The sequence below is a fragment of the Amblyomma maculatum genome, chromosome 10 (assembly GCF_055883805.1).
Source record: "Amblyomma maculatum isolate TAMU_Amacu chromosome 10, ASM5588380v1, whole genome shotgun sequence".
NCBI lineage: Eukaryota > Metazoa > Arthropoda > Arachnida > Ixodida > Ixodidae > Amblyomma > Amblyomma maculatum.
The window spans coordinates 12,902,254-12,920,770 of NC_139353.1; the positions used below are offsets into that span (position 1 = coordinate 12,902,254).

An 18,517-nucleotide genomic window follows, 5' to 3' on the forward strand; every position below is an offset into this window, starting at 1 on the left:
GTGTTTCGGTCACACAGGGGGCGAAACATTTGATGCGATGCATGCTGGGCAGTGATAAGTACGGGGGCACTTATTTGGAGACTCGCTCCGTGGATGGGGTTCGTTGCTCATTGCAGGGCGGGCCATAGATGTTGCCATGAGTGCCTTTCAAATCAGTCATCTGGTTTTTAGACAGGGTTGCTCAGCTTTTCTTAAGCCTTAAAAGACGCGTTCGGTACCCCTTCTCGCAATCGTTTTTGTCCGCATACATGCCGTTCTCGTGTCCATTCCATTCGGAAAAGATTTTCTGTTGTCACAACAGCATTTCTTTGCGGCTTTTGACAGTGAACCTGTTGTGACAACAGAATTTTTTTGTCAGACTACAGAAAAATACGACAGGAGATAACTACACAACTGCAGAAAAATATGTCGTTTACGATAGAACTACAGAATATTTTGTCGTACTTTTGACACAGTTCTGTAGTTTCTTTCGACTCTGTGCTTGATGTCCGTGCTTCGGTGTCAAGCCGGCGTCGCAGGTCAGGTTATCTCATAATACTAAGTACCATACATTCGTGAGCTACCAGATTTAAAAAAAAAAAAAAACCACCTGGCATAGATATAAAATTGTGATTCAAGGGTCCCGGTGGGTTATATCCCCGTCTCACGTTCCTGTCTCATATGAGCTGTCCGATTTGGCAACTCCTGCCATATTGGCCAAACTATACATATAAGTCCAAACCAGGCCGTACGGACGTGCCTGCGTGGCCTGTGAACAGTGTATTTCCGATCTCATTGAGAAGCCAGAGTTGACAGCACCTGCCATGTCGTGCCACCACACCACTCGCAACCGATGAGCACCCTGCCATGTCACTGGGAAGCTGCTCCCGCCAGAGCCATGCCTGTCATATTTCGCTCACAACTCTAATTGCGCAGGATTTTCTGCGGAGCATGGCCTATGATGCTATCTCGTTAAAATATATGAAAACGGGTAGTACCTCCTAGAACCTTTCTAGCATGTGCTCAGTCTGTGAGGTGCAGTGCAGTCAAGACTCCACTCTACGGCGCATTCAGGCGTGAGTTACGGAATCGCGCCACTCCATTGTTGTGTAAGTGTGGCGCTGCTAGCTTGGCCGTGCTGGTGCACCAGAATCGCCGTGCGTTTCTCAAGGCCGCCGCGCCGTGGTCATTATGCGCATATTCCCCTTCTCCTTTTACCCTCGCCTTCTCGTTGTTCCAATTGATCGCATCGGCGGAGGCCCCATTTTTCTTTCTCTTTTTTTCTTTTGGTTGGCCGTTGGCTCGAATGGCCCCTTTCACCGCGAACAATGGCCGCTCACAATGACCGTATACCCAAATATCGCGAGAGAGTGTGACGACCGTGAGAGAGGGAGCATGGTGTCCGCTTGCGCTTGACTCCTCTGATGCTTGTGCCGTCGTCTCCAACGCTGGTCGGGGCAGTGGAGTGTACTCTGCACCGACGGAGTAGTACACTGCTCACCGCAGTGCTGACCTCTTAGCCCGGTGCGCGTGCCCTCCCATTGTTGTGATTCTCCCCGCGTCATCATCGTTCATCGTCACTCAGGCGGGCTTGACCGCTGAAACGAGAGTAGCGGCGGTGCTTATTCATTTGGCGCTGATCCGGCTTATCGGTTCAAGCTGCGGGCTTTGTCGCTGAAGCGCACTTTGCCAAAGCGTCTCCTCCTCTCACTCTTGGGAGACATGCGGGCGCGGGCCCGCTTTATCTTCGCCCGATAAAGCGAGATAGGAGGGCGAGGCTCGTGACGTTGGGCACGGGCGTAGCGGTACACTTCGCCCCATTGCGTCTGAACTCTACGGCAAGCTTTCCCTCCTCCTCTTTCGTATCCTATCAGTTCGCTGTTCGCCTCATTGCGTCTGCACTCCACGACAAACCGTCCTCTTTCGTGTCCTATCAGTTCGCTCTTCCGTGTGCGCGTGTATGCAGGCTTCAGAGAGACGGTGGCAGTCAGACGCTGCCAGTCGGTGTCTACTCCCAGCTGTGTGCGAGCACTTTGCAGGAGTGCCGGCTCGACTGGAACAGCATCGCCGCTGTAGCAGCTGTTGCTATATGGTTACTCGTCTAGGTGTACCTGTGCGCCGGCCGTGTTTGTTTATACCTCCGTGCGTTCCCAGTTATTTTTTGTGGTGACGAGTTGTGCGCGTGTGTGAAAAAACCACCGCTGGTGCCGAGGTGGGCAGCGTTGCCGACCATACCTTTTGTTGCTGTTTGGGGAAGAATCTGTGCGCGTGGCGGCGACCATGATGAGGCGGCTGGAAGCTGCGTTTCTGGGGCGCAGGGACGCGCACATCAGCGACGCGTGCAGGGAGGATGAGCGTGCCCAGGACCGGCGCGAGAAGCGGGTAAGAACTGGTCAGAGAGGAGGAGCCGGTCACTCTCTCCCCGACCGTGTGTTGTACTTTGCGAGTGCGCGTGTGTGTCAGCCGCTGAGCCTGTGACCGCGTGCCTAGAAATTGTAAAGCGCTCTGAAAGTGACGTTATTTGGAGGTGCCAAATTCCGATGTAATCAAGCACGTGTTCCAGTTAACTCATGCTAACCCTTTCACCTTCGTGCACGTACGGACACCGGTTACTGGTATTTAGCTGATCCGATCCGATGTGGAAACTTCCTTGTTCGCGGCCGCCACGAGGTATAGCGGTGGGGGCAGCTGGGAGACACACACACACACACAAAAAGCAATCACGGGAGCCATTTGGCTTACGGCATCTCTGTGTTCCCTAACTTTATTACTTGTCTCCATACTGTGCCTGGAGAACGACAGCAAAAAAAGAAAAAAAAGAGGGCTTTCCACTTGCAAGCATACATCGGCGGCTTGATTGAAGGCAATTTGTGAGCTTTTCCTGGCTCTTTTTAATTAGTGTTCGTTTGTTCCGAACGTTCAGCGCCTCTCCGCGCAAGGGAGGGAACCCGAAAGCTTTTACATGGAAGGAAACAAGACGATAATAGGCAGTAACACATCTGTATACTTCCACTGTTGTCAAAGTTCCTTGGGCTGTTTTGTTTTGTCGCTGTGTCGCCAGAGTTGTCTTAGCAGTTCGCCCCGATTTTTGCATCGACATTACCCTGTTGACATTTATCTTTGTAATGGTTAATAAATAAGAGACTGCACACCTAGAAATCTTGCTCAAATTCTGAGAAAAAAGTTTTTGAATTTAATTTTTTATTTATCATGTTGTAACTGAGTAATTTTATCCGCAGATCCTCCCTGGACAGGCTTCTAGTTTCCCGCTATTTTCAAAGATACATCCCACTTGTTTCCTGTGGCAGTCTTAATTACTTACCAAGGGAAAACTCTGAAACTAAATTTACACATCTCTGTCTTACAATATCCCGTCTCAGAATTCGAAGGTGTCGTGGTAAGCTGTACTTGATATTCCAGCTGTTCGTACCTTTCAGTTTAGTGCTGCCCAACTATGAATTATCTTGCCGTTAACAATTATGTCGTGCTTCAAACAGTTTCCGTTGTCATCGCTGGTACAGATCCCCCCACAGTGTAACCTTGTGCCAGAATACTCCTCCCTGCGTCGTCCACCGCCGCGTGCTTATCGTCTTCCCATTTGGGCACCGAATGTCCGCTTTGATTTTCTTCGGTTGCAGCATATAGTCCTGACGGAGAGTTCTCCGGACGGCGCTCGCGGTTCGTCGTTGGGCGTCCGGTCTTTCGCCGCCTGTGGCAATCAGCCTGACAAATTCGATCACACCACCGCTCAGATAGCGAGAGACCGTTGTAGCAGTGAGCTTTCTGGGGGCTTTGAAGTAGAGCTTGGAGGTATGTATAGACAGCGACAACTCTAGCGCTGTTTACGGCGATGGAAATAGTTTGATGCTCAATAACGCGTCGTGCGGATTTGCTTCTCCCGTACTGCTCCCTGCGAAATTGCTGTTTCGGCGGCGAGGCCGGCCCGGAGTGCACGACAAAATAATAATAATAATAATAATTATTATTATTATTATTATTATTATTATTATTATTATTATTATTATTATTATTATTATTATTATTATTATTATTATTATTATTATTATTATTGTTATAAGTATAATAATAAATAAACCTGTACTGGGTGCCTGCCAGCTGAAACTGCTATTGATATAATGAATCGGCGATCCGGGCCAAAATCTTCATTTCTCATTTCTTGGTGCTGGGAAGTGTATGCAGTACCTTACTTAATTAGCTTTATTATTACTGCAGTTACTTCATGAGCACAGTGCACTGCTGCGCACAGTCCTGCAAATTTTTAAGCCGGCCGGGCGTTGCATGCTTGAATTGCAAGTGCCACATATAGTCGTGAAGTAATGGAACGTGAGCCCGACATAGTCCAGATAGGTATTTTGGTGCACAAAAAGGAACGAATGAAAAATTGTGGAAGTGTTGGATTAGCATCTAAGGCTGATTATTTTGTTAATGGCGTCGATATAGCAAACGCTGTCAACTTATGCGCACGTACTCGTGCATGTACCGTTTCGCAAACGTATTAGAAAAAGCAAAAGAGGATTGGACTGCTTTATGCAAAATCGCCCATGTTGTGAGGTTATTTCTCGCAGTAATAAACATCTACGTAGTCGATTGCAATCCGTGCAACGTCATAGCCAAGAGTTTGCCCAGCCAAAAAGATCAATTCACTCCAATTGGCATTACCAATGGGAATAAATTGGAATCAGTTGGAAAATATACATTCCAGTTGGTTACGATTGAGTGAGAGGAGAAACCGAATGATTCCAATTGTATTTAGCAGTGGGAATGAACTGGACCAATTGGGAATTTACTGACTTCAGTTGGTTATGATTGAGTCATGATTAATTCCAATTGAGTCCAATTGGTCTTGCAAATTGGAACCATTTGGGAAAAGCAGTTGGTGTTGCCAATAGGTCCAATCGGTCTGCCTAACTGCGTCCAAAATATCCATGAGAACGTTTGCATATTTGACATATACGGCAGAATATTTATGGTTTTTATATTAAGAGCTTTCAAGACGCTAACTTGCAGGATCGTACACATGTCATTTGTGTTTTTGTGCTGTTGAAATAAAATAAAATAACTGTGCTGAACTAACAGACATTACTATTCCCAGCATGAGAGAAATATACCGGATATATAAGTGGGAACAAATATGTCCCATGAATATGCTTTCGGGTTTTGTTAGCAGTGTGTGATATTAATAATGCCCATTGAGTGTGATGCTTGTTTGCTTGTCTTGATTTATGTGAAAACAAGTAGTTGTCATGATTTGCACTCCTTCGTAAAAAACGGTACAATAAGGTTGAGTGCCAACCATGTACACCTATCACTTGTGAATGTCTACTGGGTGCTATTACCTCCATGAAACCTTATGGCTGGAAAAGGTCAAGTTCCAATTGGTCCAACGGTCCTACTAATTTACGACTGGAAATTTCCCAATTGGTTTTGTAAAAGTTTTGCAATCGACTACTCACAGTAAAGCGCGGCTGCACTAAAGCTTAGTCTCACCTCGGGGTCTGTTGGCCACGGCCATTTCATTAGATATAAGCTAGAGTTGGCCTCGGTCCAGCACGTCGCCACCCGTCGCATCGTGTTATCAGGAGGAGGGTCGGGTTTTGGCGAGTGATGCCGGTCAGTGTGCCGTCCGCGGCGGGTGTGTCGTCGCCTCGACATTCCTATTTTGTTTTACTGAAGCGGTGCGCAAAATGCTTGCCGATCGTTCCACACCCCAGCAAAAGCGCTCGTTCTCAGATGCACACCATATATATATATATATATATATATATATATATATATATATATATATATATATATATATATATATATATATATATATAGACAAAGTAGGTGACACACGGTAGAAAAAACAACACTTTATTCCGACGTTTCGGCCGGGGTCCGGCCTTTGTCAAGGAATGTATAAAGAAGCTGTCGGTTCCCATTTCTTATATACATGCACAATCGAAGAACACGTGACCAGCTAATATCAACAAATAAACATCAAAATATCAAAAACAAGATTTCACACGCGTGATGTAATGGCGGTGCAAGGTATATAGACAGAATGACACGTGTTGCGCTTAGGTCATGCATCTTAATATGTTGCACAAAGAAAGGAAGATATATCGCTTAAAAGATTGTTGTCACTATCAGCGCACAAAACAAAATATCACGAGGTTAGGATGGGTGGAATACATGCCACACTTAATTCTGCAATATTCAGGAGGGGGGGGGGGGGGGGGGGGGTCTATGCCCTACCGGACCCATTCGAGCTTCAACCCCCTCCCTATATATATATATATATATATATATCGGAACATCAATGCAATGCGGTGAGAATAGCTGCGCAAGCGATTACAAAGAATACGCAGTAGGACCTTGAGGCGGAGCTCACTGCGCATGGCAGGAAGATTGATGAACAAAAGAAAAATGAACGAGCAAAGTATTTTATTGCGAGAGCAATACTGCGCCAGGTTTCGGCCCGTCGCGTCGTCCCGGGAAGGGCCACATTTGACCTTGAACAGCCGCGAAGAAGATGTTGAAGAAGAACGCTCGGTCACCCGCAGCTAATGCTTTCGCTCCACATTCGGTTCAGCAGCATTGAACCCTTTTCATTTATATGTGGGCTGGTGTAGATTACGCTCTAGCTTAAGTGTCCACAGTAATGTAGCACCTCACACTGATAGGGGAATAAAGTAGCAGGCAAAAGAAGCTTCCGCCGTTGCTATCGCAACTCAACTAGGGTTAACCATAAGTAAACCACAGCTAATTTTTTAATACTCTTTTTTATATCGTAGCTCATGCCGGAGGACGTCGTCGTGGAACCGCGGCGAATACTGAAGGGAGAACGTGAAACCGAGAGGCGAACTTTCTGAAACTTTCCGTCTGAACAGTAGTAGTAGTAGTTGTACATGGTTATTAATTAATAGATATCAGAAGGATATATGGAAAAGATGTTTGCCTGCTCCGGTATCTGATATCTGAAGCAATTGAACTGGGGCGGCTGAAATAAAGAAATAGGGAAGACGCGGTAGAGGAAATCATATAGGTGAGCGACAGGGAGAAATGAGGACAGGGTATACGTCAAAATAAAAATAGAGATATGTACACTATGGTACAATATACAGTAGGTTGCTTGAGGCGCGTCCGCAAATATCTTATGTCACTGAACACTCGATCGGCACATCGGGCGGGCCTCCAATATATCAATATACAGCGGACTATTCAGTAACCGACACGCCGCGCACGCGTCCTGCACGCGTTGTTGGCTTATTTTAAAGGCTCTGTCGTGCACGGCCGCTCACTACGTGACGGCCGTGGCTCTGCTACCAAGGTAGAGATAGAATTTTTGGCTGCAACGCTGTATGTCATGCAGAGGTTCCGCCTTGATATCGCGACCCGGTGGCAATGATGAGTTCGGGCGTTCGGGGCGGACAAAGAAAAAAAAAATAGAGGGTCTCTTAGATGTCTCTTAAGAGGAGAATGACGAAAGCCTACCCTTTCTCTCCTATCATTTGCCTCTCATTGTTTGCCTTTTATTGGCGTTCGTTGCAGTGCTACATATAATTATAATTGGTTTACAGGAAAGGTTGGTTGGTTGGGTTGTGAGGTTTAACGTCGCTTAAGGCTATGAGAGACGCTGTAGTGGAGGACTCCGGAAATTTCGACCACCTAGGGTTCTTTGACGTGCACTGACATCGCACAGCACAGGCTCAGTATCTGTACAGTGCCTAGAATATACTATCTGTCACATGTGTGCGTTTGGACGGTACACCGTCGCTCCTGTCACGTGACGCTCCTTGGCGTGCGTTTAAGTGCGGGATTGCAGGTGGCAGGAACGCTAGACAAGATGAGAATTCTGGTTGGTCGCTTCGAATTTGGCGGCTGATGACGTCGCTTCTCTGTCGACCAATCAGGTGCGCCGCTCGCGCGGATAGCTTTTGTCGACGACAGTATGAGCCAGAAAAAGTAAGAAAAGAAAAAGAAGAGGGAGAGAAAGACGCGCGTCGTAACAGCCGTCGTCCACCACCGACGCAGTGGCGGGTGCAGTATTTTCTCAGAATTCTGTCTGCACAAGGCAGCGGAGATGGCTCAGCTACAGAGCCAGTAGCAGGCCCGTGCATTTTCTTCTTCTACCTACGTCGCAACAACAGCAGTATGTTTGTTATTAATACTTTAATAACCTTAATAAATGGTTTTTGGTGGCTTTAACGTCCCAAAGCGACTCAGGCTATGAGAGACGTCGTAGTGGAGGGCTCCAGAAATTTCGACCACCTGGGGTTCTTTAAATTGCACTGACATCGAGCATGATGAGGTTCGCTGAATAGGCATTGGTTCGGGCCACGCGCTCCAGCGTTCAGGAGGCATACGTCTTGGCTGTTGGGGCTGTTGGCCTGACTGTTTGCCTGGCTCGGTCTACGTCCAGTGAGGCCGAAACAGTAAGAGGTTTGGCATATGGCCTGGATGAAATTCGTTTCAAAAATTTAGCTAGGACTATTAATAAATACGCTCGAAAATATGAGGATATGAGAGAGGCTGTTTATTTTTACGCCATCTATACTTTCGCGCGTAAATCATGTCCTTGGTCCTGCTGATGTCGATGGTAGGTGCGTTGGGGAAAAGGGCAGCTTTGCCTTCCTGCCTCATAAAAAGGTCGCGCGCTAAAACGCGCGTAATTTTCTCCTAGGATTCAACGCACGTACTGCTCGACCGAGCCCTTGGAGATAACTTCTTGCTCCGTGACCGAGCCGATCGAATCGAGGCAGCGAACAACTATCTTTCGAGTTGCTCGTCTGTTTATTTGAACGCTTCCTAGCCGTGTAAAGGTTCTCTTCAGATCAGACTAGCGTCGTCATCGGATTGGACGCCAAGCTCTCACTTTCATCTTGATCAGTTTTCGTTTTTATTTTCTGTCCTTCACTGGCTAAAGAGGCGCCACTCTCCCGCAATAGCTGGGTCTGAGCCAATTAGCAAAGAGCGACCGCGGGTTGTCGCGTGACTTCAGCTTGTGACAAAGAGCGGGAAATTCAAAATTGAAATGTAACTGTGATGTGGTGGTTACATTGTCCTTGCCCTGCTGGCTAATAGAGGCTTAATCTATGTATACTGTGTCATCACAACTTTTATTTCTCTTAAATTGGATGGAGTTGCCACTTATGATTATTCCTTATATTTGGTGTTGTTGTTTCTCTCATTATGTGCTATTCATGGCCAAGTAAAGTCCAAGTGAACACTTGAATAGATGATGGGGAAGTATGCAGTGCACTAAGCTCCCAATGTCAATTCACCTGAGCAGAAGGGGAAAAGGTGGCCTAGTTTACGGCTTCAGTGTGCCTATTCATTTAAGTCAAAGCGGAATGTCTGGCTAGTTGCGAGATTCATATTGTTGTAGAAGTAATGCTTGAAACCAAGGGCCAAGTAGTAAAAGGAGGAGAGCATTTGCTAACATCTAGTCTTCATGCTTCCTGTCTTCTTCTCTTCCTTGTTCCTTCATTGTCTGAGGCAGTATTCTTTTTATAACATTACATTTCGTTCTTGTCACCACTATATGTCTATGGTTTGTGGTGACATGAAGCTCCAGCATTTACTCACACGTGCTCATCGCAACAATTTTTAATGTCATATCGATCATGTATGAGTTGGTTCACATGCTGGGGAACAAAATGCCAGTGACCATATCATACACGATAGTCACTTTGCATAGATGTAATTATCACAACTGTTTGTATTCTGTCTAAAATGTGGTATCTGTGACAGTGCAGGTACAGAAAGAGGGCCAAATTAATAGCTGGCACTGGCACCTACTAGTGAAGATGATGGGTCAAATCACTGAGAAATTGTGCATTGAGAATCATCATTGCCTGCATATATTGAAGGTCATTGCCTATTTGGCACGCAGTGGAGCAAACGTCAAATCTTCCCCGGCAACAGAAGTGCTCTGCTGTCGGATGTTCATTTCTTGAGAGTGCTCTGGTCTTTCGACGCATGAGACACTTACTGCCCGTATGTCAGGCTATGATTGGCAAATATTTGCCGCCAACATGCGATGAGAGACGCGGCGTAGGGGAGAGGGCGCACACAAGGCTTCCAGGGAAGGAGCCAGTCAAGTGTGCCAGTCCCACTCTGTGTGGGCCGGTGCACTGATAACCCGTTTTTGTGTCTAGCAGGGCATAGCTGCGCTAGCCTTATCTCATCTCTCTTTGCACTGGTCCACTCGGTTTCCCTGCTCGATGGTCGCTTATCGGTGGAGCGTTGTAAACACCTCTGACACTTCACCATGCGCGCAATGCTTCAGCTCCTTTGAATGAGTTGGGCACTGATAGCTGCTGACGTCATAATGACAGGGCAGTCAGAGTCATCCTTGGACAGTGTTATTACGCGGTTGGGATGAAAGGAAAGAGTACAATGTGTCATGAAAGGAGTGCCTTTCTGAACTCTCGGTTGAGTGGTTTTCACCATGTGTGTTTGCAGAGGCCCTCAGCAAAATATCTTTTGTGAGTTGCAACACATTACAGTGTCTGTATTTCATTCTTTTCTGCCTATCTACTTTGTCACACTGGAATGTTCGTGTTCTAGATGTCATAACGTTGTTTCAGTGAACAGGGGGGCAGCCATTTTTAGAGCTATTTGCACATTGTCGTGGATTGCACTTAGCCATTAGCTTGGCTGCGACATGATAGGATGTTATGCTTAGTCATGACCATAGTATATTTATAGTGATAGTTAGGGAAATATACAAGACCATGGTACTATATGAAGTTTCTTTGCGGTAAAGAAAGATGTTCTGATTCTCCTTTTAGCATTTTTTGGCCTGAATGTGATAAGCTGTTTGTTTGTTTTTTTAGCACAAATTACCTTGGAATCACACGGGAGAATTCATTTCGTAAGGATGGATTTTGCTAGGAACAGCAAAGTGTGCATTTCTAGTAAAGAAAAGAGAGTCACGGAACAGTTTCTTTGTGACAGATGGATGAGATCAGTTGAAAATAGAATAGAAACTTGTGAAAAGACCTAACATTATACCACTCCTCTTTAAGAATACACAGGTGCTTTCAGACTTAATAGCTATTCAAGCAGATGCTACAGCATGGATTTGGCATGTCCAGGTCTAATCAGTGTCTTTGATACAGCTTGGAATTTCTGTACTCAGCTCATTCCTTCCTCTCGCTGTCAGCCTTTGGCCTCCGCAGCCAAAATGTTTATCTCTCTTCTCTTCCTAGCTTATCGTGATTTACTCATTTTATGTGTAGTTGGTACATATGTTCTCGGGCTTCATGTATCCACCCAATTTCGGGCCATAACGCATCCTGTGTCCCTCTGTGGCTCTGCAGGAGATGGAGCTTCGGCGGCTGCTGCACCAGGTGCGGTGCTGGCTGCGGGTGATGTTTGTGCTGGCCAACAACCTGTACTGCATCCCCACCTACCTGGCATGGATGTGGTGCATCTTCTACCCGCTGCGCCTGCTGCTGCCCCCGCTCTACTGGGCCATCGAGCGGCAGCTCTTCCGCCTCCTCCTACTCATGGTCTCCTTCTGGAGCTGGAGCGCCGAGTATTACGGTCAGTCCACTGGCCCACATTACGAACTGGTCTGCCTTGTTTGTCCCAAGGGCTCTTGCACTTGTATTGAATGGCCTAAAGATAGGGTGCTCCAACTCTCGTGCAAACTGTGCAAGACGGGCGTCGGCTTAGGTCCAGTAAAGATTGACGTTTGTTGTACCATGATGCGAGAAAATGTCACATTGTTTATTTGCAGAAGTGTTTTACCTACATTTCAGAACTAGAAAGCAAATTCGAGGGGCACTTAGCGAGAGGCTTGACATGATGGCTTTTTAATGGGTACTTTCAGCTGGTTGATGTTGCCTTTATGCATCACTTTGCAGGTGCAGATATTGCTTTTATTGTTGTTGTTTTTTGTAGCAAAAGTTACACTGCAGTTTGTTTTTAAGACCTCGGGTGGCTGCAGCTACGCCGTGGAGAGGTGTAGCTATGGTCTCCTCACAAAAAAATCAGCCTGCCATGACATTTGAATTCACGTTACCCTTATGCCACGGGCAAGAGCTTCCAACTCGGGTCCCTCCTTTCATATGGGAGGGTGATATCAGAATCAGCCTGCCAGAACCGTTTGCATTCTCATTACCCCTAAGATTTGCAGGTACATCTATATGACTTGGTTGAAGCGTGACTTTATATATGGGCTGGTACCTTACGCTCTCACGTCATACCCTTAAAGGATGAGCTTGTGTCCCTAATACTGTAGCACCTTACACTGATAGGGCATGATAGGGGAATAATGTAGCAGGCAAAAGAAGCTTCCGCCGTTGCTTTCGCAATTCAACTAGGGTTAACCAGAGTTAAGCCGCAACTAGCTTTTTTATTTACCATGATATACACAAGGTCTTCCTTAATCAAGTCAAAAAAGTTTGCCTCAATGGCTAATTCAGTGTGGCATGTCAGAATCTCAACGCCGGGCTACTGCGTTCGTTTCCTACCTTTACAAATTTTCTTTTCAGTACAGTTATTTCACTTCGCATTCTTACATGCCGTAGCGATGTTTAAGTCAAGTTGCAGTTTTATGTCATCACAATTATCTCATGTCTCAGTCAATTTCGATTTCATGTGATGTTACAACCCGTTTGATTAAGCAAGGGTTACCCGACACAACACAATATGACAACAACTGCGCCGAAGTTTCCGCTGAACAGGACCCTTAATATAACAGCTTGAGGGTCAAGTTGGTGAGGCCTAGTACCCAGGAATGTGGTGCAACAAACACAATCACATGATAGCGCTTGTGTTGTGTTTCTTCTCATGTGATTGTGTTTGTTGCGCCACATTTCTGGGTACTATGAAGGACCCTTAACGTTGCCGTGCTAAAATGCACTTTCTTTGTGTGTGTGGTGCACTGGCTAGATGTTGGCTAAAACATGGGACATGAAGAACCCCAGGCGGTCAGAATTTCCAGAGTCCTCCACTACGGCGTCTCTTATAGCCTGAGTCGCTTTAGGACGTTAAACCCCACAAAACAAACAAACAACCCTTTTAACCAATAGGCAGTGTAGGCACGAGCGATCCAGGTTCTGTTGATTTTTTTTCTTGTGGACATGTCTGTGCTGAAACTGATGCTGAAAGATGTCTCGAGTTTGCGTCGACAAGCTGGCTTTTAGGTGTTTAAACTAGTCTAAGTTAACTGGGGCATTGCAGCTGCGGTTAGTACAGAGGAGTGCCTGGTTTTGACAGTTGTGAACCCATCAAAGAAGCAGGCATGGGAGTGCAAGCTCTTGGCTTGGCGTAATCACTGGATGAAAAACATTCAAGAAGTTATTCCTGCCTCCCATATCATGACATAAAATGTTGTATTTTTGCGTTGCACATTGTGTCGACATTTTCCACACAAGATATGTCGAGGATCTTTTACTGCTTTCGTCAATATATCAGCTACGGGTTGGCTGCAGTTAAGCAGTTTGTGCTGCTGTTGTTGTGGCAAGATGTCAGTCTATTGGGGTTTAACTAATGACGGCAGATGTTGTGTGCTGGCCTGCACAGCATAAAGGCATTTTAATCTGGTGTTTGGTGCACAATAGCTTAGCTTAGTCACTTATCATAACAGTAACAACATCACAACAGCAGCAACAACAATAACATTATTTCCAACACTTAATTCTGGGCAGCACTTCCTTGAGGATCATGTGAAGGTTGATCAAGAGACTGCTGTATACTCTCCATACAGTCTGAAAATCACCGGCCTTAAAGGATTGTAATAATGACCAAATGGAGTGGATCATTAGTACGACCCCTGCATTAGGCACCTTGTAGGGCAATTACTGCTCCTAATGCTGTCCAGTTATTCCGGTGCTGTGCCAATTTTTGCCACCATATCAGCAAATTTCCCAGCCTCACCTGACTGTCGGCCTTGCCTGGCCATATGTTTTCCTTGATTTGGATTTCGCTTTGTTGCTCTTAACAAGCGATTAGTTCACTGCAACACATGTTTGTCCATAGGCAATTTTTCGTTCAATTTTTTGTCCCTTCATCATCGCTCATCTTTCTCACATCCTCTTGTGCAGTCGACGAGGTTGGCGAGGACGTGAGCGAGTGCTACGGCGACCGGACACTGGTCCTCGTGAACCACCAATCGACGGCCGACGTGCCACTGCTCATGGCTTCCTTCCAAGGGAAGCGCTCGGTCACTGAGCACCTCATGTGGATCATGGACCGCCTCTTCAAGTACACAAACTTTGGGGCCGTCTCAATGACCCATGGCGACTTCTTCATCACGCAGGCAAGTGCCTTGACGCTAATCAAAATGCGGGACACTTATCCCATCCAGTCACACAGTGGACCAGTGATCGAATTAATGAAACAATTTTCATACATATTTGACATTTTGAAATCATTTTAAGTTTTTTTTCATCATAAGCAGGAAGGCCAGAGACCACAGCCTTAAGAAAAGTCAATTGTACAACATTGGCAACAGCTGTTTGTGAAGTTCATAAAAATTTAGGAGGAGCAAAGTGCTTCAAGGTGTCAGGCAGGTGACACGGTAGTTTAGCTTAGCATGATGAGGTGCTGCAAAGACTTTGTAAGAATTTGCTGATAGAGCACCTTGGTCTATTCTAGAATTATACTAATCTGTGTTTTTTCTAAAGAAATTAAACCTATTTCGGCTGTTATGGATTGTTTATGCTGTCCATTGTGGGCTAACAGCAGTATTGTAGAGTGGATGCCAGTATTTCCAGAAATGCTACATTGAAGCACCACACGTGATTGAATCTATCCTTAGCTCGCATGTGCTGGAATCACTGTCTCCATGATTGTGAGATGGGCTATCAGGTCTTCAAAAACGGTCAAGGAGTAATGAGGGGTAGAAACCACAAATGCTAGAACCATTTATATGCCCTTATCTCGCAGAGCAACAAAAGAGTAGGTGCATGCCACAAAGCACTGGCAGCACGTAGGCTATCTACTATTTTTAGTACCTATGTAAGTAACCCAAGCACCTGTATAGCCTGAACACCTGCGTAGCTTGAATGCCTGTGTAGCTTGTGAGTATATGTGTATTCACCTGAGTTTTCTATTTGTCTTACGACCTGTTTATAATGCAGGGATGCATTTACCACAAATTTTTACCATCTGGTGTCGGTCTGCATTGTCCTCTAGGAACTTTTTAAACGCCGAAGGGGCTTCTTATAAGGGGTTAAAAAGAATTTCTCATTTCCTGCTTCTTGTTACCTGTTACTTTTCAATATCGTCAATTTGAGCTGCACCAAGCTTGCATGTTATTAAATAATCAGCTGCAATAACAATGTTGCAAAGGCAGCTGACATACATGGCATCACACAGGGGATTGTTGTACTTGAAACACTGGGCAATAGGAGCCGTATAGCACCATTACGTGGTTAGCCCCCATTGTTTTGTGTACATTCTCTTACACTCCGGCCACATTATGTGCTCTTTGCAAATACATGCTAGTTGTTGATACATTGTGCCTAACACAGCCGTTTCAAGTCTCGCCCAGTACACTAGATGAAAATGCCATTGACTCACACCTGAAAATTTTGCTTGCAAGATGTGTTGCTGAGACCGAAGATCATGAGCCAGCCCACATTTATTCCTGGAGTGGAGTAATCTATATAGCGCAGGTTTTTCAGCAACATTTGTTTCGGGGCCACTTGGTTCATGTTTTCAAAATGAAATCCTTTTTGGAGTTAAAGTAGAACCAGAGTGCCTGTCTTGTCCCTCTTATGTGTTGCGCTAAAAATAGATTCCAGTTTGATAGCACAGGTTGCACTGCTTCTTCTTCCTGCTGTTCTATGAAATGAAATTAACCGCAGCTTTCTCTACTGGCTTCCATGCCCACTTTATCTTTGCTTTTTTTTTTTAGCACTTTGTATATTAGTTGTAGGCTTGCGACATCATAGACCCATCTGATACTCCTAGCACTCGAAAGGTCAAGGAGGCTGAAAGGGCATCCCCCTCCTTTGTTCAGACAGTGGAAGTGCCAAAGTGGCAGTGATAGTACTTTGGCCAGATATCGTTTCTCTGGCACACTTTCAATTACGGTAGCTCGAGAAGAAGGGATGTGAATGGTTAAAGATGTTGGTGGGGTTCTTCCACTTGCCCGGTGTTGTGTCACGTGTGAGTCCTGAAGTCCTTATTCCCAACGACAGTGGTGGTGGCTGCCATGCAGGGCAAGGACACGCGCAACACTCAGCTGCAGCGTCTAAGGGACCACATTGCAGAAGTGTACCTGCGGAGGGGCCTCAAGTGGATAGTCATCTTCCCCGAAGGTGGCTTCCTCCACAAACGGCGGGCCACCAGCCAGAGGTATGTACCCCACACCCTGGCTCTCTCTGCCGCTCTCCTCAAGTCGACCTTGTGACAGACGTCTCTTTAAAACAGAAGCACTGCAGAAGGTAAGCTGCTTTGAGAAAGTGGTCCTCCATGAACATTCCTTAGTAGTGGGCTTTAATGAAATGTACACCTTGCAGTTGGCCTGTATAGGCAGGTCCATGCCCACAATGTGGCTACTGTGACGGAAGCTGGGGCTTTTACAAACTATAACTGGTTAGGAAATGAAGTGCCAATATCGCCTCCACTAGCCATTTATTGTGAGTCAACCGCAATGACACCAAAACTCTGTCTTGTTCGTTGATGCCAGAGTGTTACTTGTGCATTCAGTCACTTCCAGGCAGTGATCGTAGAATCTGTTTCAGTCTTGATGCCACGGGTTTGAACCGAGTGGCAAGGAAATGACATGTTCCATTTTTTTATAATCAAATTTGATTGCCAATTGCAGCATCTTTTGCTCATGTTTGCAATTTTCATAAATAAAAATAAACACTTTTCACTTTTCATATCCAAAAAGAGCCATGAAATTGATTTTTCACTCAAAATAAAAATAGGATGGAATTGTCCTCTGTAGGTGCCCTGTAAAAGAGACGGAAACACTGTATTCTAAGCATGTTGCAAACACTGAAAAAAATACTTAGAGAGACCTTTTTGATCACTACGTATGCCCATTTTTATGTATCCCAATGCTGAAAAGCATGTTTAGCAAGCACAATAGCAATCACACATTGGAAAAAGTCATTAAAAACCAATATAAATATCTCCTGCCAAACAGTTAAAACAGTTGTGTTGTAAAGTAGCGGTCATTTCATTTTCCATACTCAAAGCTGTTATGATACAGGGACGTACCCCCTTGTTGATAAAAACTTTGGTGGACAGTGATCACCACTTCAAGATATTCAACATGCTGTGGCACCATAGCGACAAATGCTGAAAGCACATCATCGACAGTGAAAAGGGAGTGGCAGTTGAAGGGAGTGGCACTAGCTGCTGCAGAAAGCCATGAAGGTTGAGCAGAGTGTCAGGCTGCATCCGTTGATGGTGCATTGCTGACACCGAGTTACATCAAGCAATCCTTACGATAGAAAGCAGCACGAAGCTGAGTTAGCAAGTAAAAGAGCAAGGCTCAGGTCACTGTTGAAATAGATGAATCTTCATCCTTTGCCGGGGTTGCTGGGTAAGCAGAGTGTGACCATGTTGAGCAATAAAGTTTAGTAGTCAAGCCAAACCATGTCAACTGAGCTATCACTTACGCACTAGGTTGAGCCGATCAAATATTTTTAGGGGAATCCCCCAAAGTGTAGTAGATTTGTAATAAAGGAGTAATTACTCCCTTATTACTCTCTTATTACTAGGTTGAGCCGTGTTGAATGCCAGCAATTTTTTTGAAAACGCGCTGGAGGGAGTATAAAATATTCGAAAGCGTGACAAGTATCTTTGAAAGAACAGAAAAAAGCACCTTTTTAACGAAAGAAATTAGAGATATTTTATAGAGATTAGATCACGTGATGGGCTGCACTGATATCAGCAAAGTTTCATCGTAAGGTGACACTTACATTCATTTTGTGTGACTTTCAAGGCCAAGTTAAATTTATAAATCCTGGTTTCTTTGGTGTTGAGTGCCGAGTCGGTACAGTATGGGCAAGATATTTTCTGCCATAATATTCTAGTACATTTTGGTCAATCTTGTGTTCCTTTAAAGGGGCGATGACAAAGTTGTTCGATGTATTGCCGTTTTATACTTCTGCGAATAATATATGATTCTACTCGCAAAAGTTTTGTACCTAGCGCGCAGCACATATTACAAAAAAACGCTATAGAAATTGGAATCTGGAGACTCCTCCCACCGAGAACGAGCGCCATATTGAAATGCTCGTATGACGTCACAGGAGATAGATCAGCAGATAGTTGCCTAATATTTGTTTTAGTCAGATCGGAGGCCGAGCGAGAACTTGATGCCCAATGAGTTAATGGCCTGAACAGCTGTCTGTAGCTTAACTGTGTTAGAAATAGAAAAACAAGCAGCTACACTTTAAATGTTTCCACTTTTCATCAGCAATGACCTTGGCCGGAAATGCCAGTCTGCGCTGAACTGCCGGCCTGTTATGCGACAAGTAGGCCTAGTGCGAGTACGCGGAGTTCGGGTCTGTAATTTCAGCTATTACGGAGCACGCATACAAACTTTAGAGGT

At 45.4% G+C, this 18,517-nt stretch overlaps 1 protein-coding gene across 3 annotated transcripts in view; it reads left to right on the plus strand.

Annotated features, from left to right (window-relative positions):
* The window catches only part of LOC146175634 (acyl-CoA:lysophosphatidylglycerol acyltransferase 1-like), a 128,339-nt gene that overhangs the window by 86,552 nt on the left and 23,270 nt on the right, over positions 1 to 18,517 (plus strand). For 2 of the 3 annotated variants that reach the window (XM_084582027.1, XM_084582029.1), the window contains exons 2-4: positions 11,310 to 11,535; positions 14,043 to 14,257; positions 16,166 to 16,302. In XM_084582027.1, the coding sequence (XP_084438153.1) occupies positions 11,310 to 11,535; positions 14,043 to 14,257; positions 16,166 to 16,302 (578 nt within the window). Of the gene's footprint in view, positions 1 to 1,974; positions 2,362 to 11,309; positions 11,536 to 14,042; positions 14,258 to 16,165; positions 16,303 to 18,517 lie in introns of those variants that run through there. The other variant, XM_084582028.1, reaches the window with a different exon arrangement.